This window comes from Bidens hawaiensis, unplaced genomic scaffold, assembly GCF_021521415.1.
Source record: "Bidens hawaiensis isolate Kalapana, Puna unplaced genomic scaffold, B.hawaiensis_p1.1 tig00021374_1, whole genome shotgun sequence".
NCBI lineage: Eukaryota > Viridiplantae > Streptophyta > Magnoliopsida > Asterales > Asteraceae > Bidens > Bidens hawaiensis.
In genome coordinates, this window is record NW_027493318.1 from 66,166 (window position 1) to 72,632 (window position 6,467).

At 37.8% G+C, this 6,467-nt stretch overlaps 1 protein-coding gene across 1 annotated transcript; it reads left to right on the plus strand.

Moving 5' to 3' along the window:
* Positions 1–2,151: 2,151 nt before the first annotated feature.
* Positions 2,152–6,007, plus strand: LOC143563369 (plant UBX domain-containing protein 10-like). Its single transcript, XM_077050923.1, has 4 exons — positions 2,152–3,113; positions 4,161–4,331; positions 4,420–4,623; positions 5,583–6,007. Exons 1-4 carry the CDS (start codon positions 2,295–2,297, stop codon positions 5,811–5,813), a joined length of 1,425 nt encoding a protein of 474 aa, XP_076907038.1. The 5' UTR covers positions 2,152–2,294; the 3' UTR covers positions 5,814–6,007.
* The last annotated feature ends 460 nt before the right edge of the window (positions 6,008–6,467 follow it).

The window sequence follows — 6,467 nt, forward strand, 5'->3', positions numbered from 1 at the left end:
ATGATAAAACATTATTTAAGTACGTGTCCCTCGCCCCGAAAACAGTTTAAAATAGTGAAAACAGTGAAAATGGGGCTGTGAGACTCACCTGTGGTTCTTGTTAAGGGATTAATCGAGATTCGGGTTTTCTTGGTGTTGGCCTCGGAATCGAAGGTCTAGAATACGATTAAATAACAAATATATATATTAAGATCAAGATATAAGGGTTGGAAAGTAGATCTCAAGGTTATAATCTCGGCTTACCTAGTAACAGGATCGGAGCTGGAAACAACGGATGCTTGGGAAAAGATTAGTGCAAGTTTGTAGTTCTTTGAAGTGTGTTTTGGGTGATAATTTAGGCTACAAATTTATAGGCAAACTCAAGGGAACATAATCCCTTGCTTTTAGGGAATTGTAATCTTTTGAAATGATGATAAAGTATGGAAATTATTATTATTTATTAAAAAGAGTAGAAAAGTAGATTAAAGATTCTGATTTGATATGGACAGGACATGCAGGGCTGTGGTTGGTGAGAGTGGGTGGCTGGCAGTTGACTTTTACAGTTTGCTTTTTCAGTGCTTTAGACAGTGTACAGTAAAAAGTAGAAGTTTTCTGAAACACGCAACCGCCCTCTTTTGGGCGGGGACAATTTCCTTAAATCTGATCATTTTGACTAAGTGTTCTGCGCGTATAACTTGGTGCGCATAGCTTCCTGCGTGTAGAACATTTCTTTGCTGCGGGTAGGTGCGTAACCTTCTCGCAGTTAGGGACATTTGAGTTTCATTTGTAGATTCTCCAGGTGGTTTTGGTATTTCAACATAGTGATCAGTCATGTTGAAGTCAATTCCATCCTGGAGCTTCAGACAAACTAGCTCTCAACGTTCCCGCCATGCGGGTAGGTTAGTTCCCTTCCGCACGCGCATAAACGATGTAGGATGCACCCGCCTTAGCATCATGCGGGATGGTCAACCCATAGACAACATAACGTTTAAGTTACATGAAAACATAAAGCCAAATCATTCACGCATGGCGCATATAACATATGCTCACGCAGGTTCTTAATATGGTGCGCTCGCGCAGGGCGCACATAACACATGCACGCGCTGACTAACATGGCGCGCTCGCGCAGGGCAAACATAAATGCCCGCGCTGATTCTAACATATGCTCGCGCCAGGCGCACATAATGTGCCCGCGCTGATTCTTAACATAGCGCGCTCGCGCAGGGCGCACATAACAAATGCACGCGCTGACTAACATGGCGCGCATAATATTTACAATCACCTAATTATTAGGTTGATTACTTAGTTTAAGGGGTTGGGAATTTACCGGGTGTCACAGTTCCCTTTTGAACACTGCGAGATTTCTCACTTTCCAAATACATCAAATCACCGTCAAGCAAACCGCATGTAACGTTTTCGCCTTTTTTTCGGTAGTATAAAGTATTTATACAATTCCAATAAATCACGGGTGGAAAAGGCATAGATAGACAGAACCTTACACCAAGTAGCAATAGTGCTCCAAACCGATTGCACAAATTGGCAAGACACAAACACGTGCTTCGCCGATTTAACATCCTTTTCACATATCAGACATACCATCGACCCAACCACCATACCACGTCTAGCCAAGGCAAGTAACACCGATATTCTAACAACTACTACGCCGCGCATATAATGTATATATGTGTGAACCCTTGGGTGAGCAAAAGTGAAATTGCACTAATTTTGGCGTTATTTTACTAATCTTGTGAAAATAACGTTAAAAGTGGCGGAAGATTAATCAGGCATCATTTGGTGGTGTTGATAGCCGGAAGACAAGGGTACATGCACCAATCAGCCGGTGTCCCGATGATTGAGTGCTATGTGCCTTATGTCCAAGGCTTGATGCAAAACTACTATCGAGCCGAGGGTCTCATCGGAAGCAGCCTCTCTATCCTCATGGGGTAGAGGTAAGGCTGTCTACATCTTACCCTCTTCAGACCCTACCATAGCTTTGGTATTGGTGGGATATAGTGAGTAAGATAATGATGATGATGAAGAATTACTAACAACCACTCATATTTTGTCTTTTTTGATAACAAAGTATCAAAAAGGGCACTCTCGTCATTTCACAAACAAAGCCCACGGATCCCATTAAATTACCATAACACCCTTATTCAATACTCACAATGATTCACATTCACATTCACCTGCTCTTTCGATAAGCCTAAAAATCTCAAAATACGAACAAATTCATTCATCTTTCATCATCTTCTTCATCACACACACCATTTCCAAACCCTAATCTCACCATCTTCTACACTGATCGAACCAGAATGAGTGACGTGGCAGACAAATTATCCTACTTCCAAGCAATCACAGGCGTAGAAGACGTCGATTTGTGCACTGAGATCCTCTCCGCCCATGGCTGGGACCTCGAATTAGCCATCCAAACCTTCACCTCCTCATCAAACACCATCAATAATAATAATAATAATAATAATAATAATAATAATAATAATAATAATAATAATAATAATAATATTCCGGCCACCACCGGTACCGAAACAAGTAACGATGCAATCGAGAGAGTTGACCGATCGGCAACAGTCAACAACGTTGATCCAGGTTTAATATGGAAGATCATTACGCTTCCGATTACGATCATTTCAGGTAGCCTAGGGTTAGTTTCCAGTGCGATTGGGCTAGGTTTTTGGATTGCCGGTGGTGTGTTGTCCTATTCGTTAGGTGTGTTAGGGTTTGGTACTTCGGGACGTACTGCCGAATCGTCGTCGTCGGCCGCGGCGTCTGAGGCGGTGAAGTTTATATCAATGTTTGAGAGGGAGTATGGGGATAGGCATCCGAATTTTGTTCCTGAGAGTTTTATGGACGCGTTGCAGCGGTCGAGGCGTGAGTTTAAGCTGATGTTTGTGTACTTGCACTCGCCGGATCATCCGGATACACCGTTGTTTTGTGGAGAGAGTTTGTGTTCGGAGGTTTTGTCGGGTTTTATTAATGAGAATTTTGTTGCTTGGGGTGGGAGTATTAGGACTACTGAAGGGTTTAAGATGAGTAATAGTTTGAAAGCTTCGAGGTTTCCTTTCTGTGCTGTGGTTATGGTGGCTACCAATCAGAGGATTGCTTTACTACAGCAGGTTTGTAAATTATGTGTGTTTTAACTAATATTTGAAGGTTATGTTAACCATGCTGATTATATGCCGCTTGTGATTGGGGACTAAAATCAAGCACCAAATACACATAATTTAGTTTAATGACAAATTTGGATCAAATTTGTGATAAATATACGTAGTCAACTTGACAAATGATGTCTGTATAGTGCAACTTAGTGAATGAACTGATTATTGATTAGTGGATCATGAATGAAAAGTACCCAGTTTATCAAACTAACATGAGGATTAGATGCCAAAGTATTAAGCGTGAGACGTTGAGTTTTTTGTATAAGATTTATCGTATATATGTCTTGCGCATATTATATGCACTCAGAAGGGAGGTCTACTCGTTTGCAATATGCTGTGGTTGAGCTTATATTACATGTTGAACTGTTGATCTTTTTTAGGCATGGTTGTTGATGGGCTAATGGAGTATAACATATCTTGTTAAAGTGTGTATCATTGTAGTTATAGGATTTTGATAATGACAATTGTTGCATTTTAAGGAGCTAATGCCTCAAAATTGATGTACTTACTAACCAGAAACCAAATACGTATGTGTTGTTATCTACCAGTTATTTAACATGTTGTACTTTGTATATCTTAATAACTTCTAGAATTGGTATGCTCATTTCTCCTTAGAGAGGGGTTAGAATGAACTTTGTCATGACTCATGTATCAGTGAATGACTATATACTGTGTTTCTTCAAATTTAAATAGTGATTATTTACAAATCAACTTACTACAGTTTTAACGCTATATAACAGATTAGTAAAACCTTTTAGATACGACCTCTTACTAATCAATAGGAAACCATAACTTTTACTTGAAAAGTGATTGTTTTGAAGTGTGTATCCAATATCCTTTGACCATTAGTAATCCCCTTCATTTGCACAGTTCTTTAAAGGTCTTGTCATTAAATAACCGCATGTTAAATTGATGAACAGTGGCTGCCCTCAGCTAATGCCCAAATATCTATGTTATCTTTTTGTTTGTTTTTTAGCTGTATCGTTAATTAATACTTTATCGTAGGTTGAGGGGCCCAAATCGCCCGAAGAAATGCTTACGTTGTTACAGAGAGTTCTAGAAGAAAGCTCAACAGTCCTTGTTGCTGCAAGACTTGAAGCCGAAGAACGTTTAAACAACATCCGTTTGAGAGAAGAACAAGATGCTGCATATCAAGCTGCACTTGAAGCTGATCAAGTATATTCTAATCCAATAATTTATTTAATGCAATCATTTGTATTTTAATTTTTTAACATTATTATTACTTTTAACAATGACACATCAGGCTCGGGAACGAGAGAGGAAGGAAGAAGAAGAAAGATTAGCAAGAGAAGCTGCTGAAGCTGAGAGGAAGCAGAAAGAAGAAGAAGAGGCCCGTGTTAAAGCAGCCCGTGAAGCTGCCGAGAGAGAAGCTGCATTGGCTAAATTGCGTGAGGAGAAAGGTTTGTCTTTGGGCCCAGAACCCGATAAAGGGCCTGAGGTTACACAGGTATTCCATTATCTCTAATCTAACTATCTTTTTTTTTTCAAAAATGGGTTATTTTTAAAAGGCTTGATGGCAAATGTTTGATATCTTAAGTTTTGTGAACTCCAAGGCAGTAGTCTATAAGGGGTGCTCGGGTTGGTGGGTTCAACCTGACATGAACCCAAAAATATGACAAGAACCCAAACAGATACAGACACCTAAAATCGTGTCAGTCATATGAAACTAAACGTGGCAATGGCATGAATGCTTGCGAGTTGATATGAACTCGACCCGTTTAACTCGAATATGTCTATTTTTTCGCATATTAATATATAACAGGTTCAACCCAACACCAATCTGAAAATCTGACCAGAACCGAACACGAAATGAACCCGAAAATCGTGTCAGACGTATGAATCTGGACGCGACATAAATACTCGCAAGTTGACACGAACTCAACCCATTTAACCTGGATATTTTTTACTTTTATTTTTATTTATTCGCATATTTATACTTATAAAATTATCAGTTTACAACAAAAAACATAAGTGTTTATAACACAAATACGTTTTAGTTGTAACATCTTATGTCTATTTTCTTTCTAAGTTTTAAATTTGGCGTAATATACCCAGCTAATTTAATTTATTACATAAAATCCATTTCATAAATGAGTTAAACTGCTCAACCCAAGAACCAATCGGGCTGACATGAATATTACACGTTTAGCTAAATGGGTTCGCGGGTTTGACTCCCGTACCTGTCTATCCTAAACCAAAAGCCAAAGCCAAACTCATAAATATTGTTTTAGGTTTATGTCGTGTAGCGACTAACCCATTATTGAAAACAAAAAAATGACCCACCCGTTTGTCTTCAAGCGTGTAAAAATTAACTCATTTTTTAAAAAGGTTTTTTATTTTACATGATTAAGATTTTATAGAATGACTTGATGTATATAAGGTAACTTTGTTATGGGATGAACTCAGGTATTGGTGAGATTACCAAATGGGGATCGCAAGGGTCGGAGGTTTAATTGCACTGCTACAATACAGTCTCTATATGACTTTGTTGATTCTTCAAGCTCCTTAGAAATTGGAAATTACACTCTTGCCACCAACTTCCCTCGTGTTTTATACGGTCCCGACAAACTATCTTTAACTCTTAAAGAGACCGGGCTACACCCTCAGGTCAGTCTTTTTGTTGAATTGAATTCATGAAACGTTGAATAATCCCTTCTACTGCAAGACCATTTCTGTTTCATTCATATGTCTAGTTATGATTGACACCAAATTGAAAGTTTCCTGGCATTCTTTTGACAGTTTTATGGTTAGGTGACTTGTTTGGAACCTTTTTATAAACTTCTACATATTATCTGCATTTTCAATATATCTGCAAGAGCTTCTCTATGTGAGACCATGTGTATGCTTCTTATTGTTTGGGATAAAAAAGCTCATTGTAATAGGAAACCGGTTTCCTGAAACCAATGCACCCGTTTACCTGCATTAGTAATGAATAAGTGTCATAGTTTTTAGAAAAATATTGTTAGTGGATAATTATAAAATTCAATGTTAAAAATGGGTAAATTAGAATATTGAAATTGTAAGAAAAATAAGGGTAAAATGGTCATGTTTTTAATTGTTGTAATGAAATCAGTAAATTTGATATTTGAACGGATATAGAGGGCATATGAGATATTTTTAATTTGGGTTGGGGTACATATAATAGTTTAGAAGTTTGTAAGGACATATATGAAATTCTCATAAAATTAATATATTATATTTATATAATTCTAACAAATAATAATATGAGTTTGTTAGAACTTAAATTTATTAATTTTGAGTTTTGTACTTTGGAGTTTTTGATATTTTAAG

Bases quoted from the DNA above. Each gene is read 5' to 3' on its own strand.
- LOC143563369 (XM_077050923.1), top strand. From the start codon at position 2,295: ATGAGTGACGTGGCAGACAAATTATCCTACTTCCAAGCAATCACAGGC. The intron at 3,114-4,160 runs GTTTGTAAATTA...ACTTTATCGTAG, and splicing joins GGATTGCTTTACTACAGCAG to GTTGAGGGGCCCAAATCGCC. The intron at 4,332-4,419 runs GTATATTCTAAT...ATGACACATCAG, and splicing joins CTGCACTTGAAGCTGATCAA to GCTCGGGAACGAGAGAGGAA.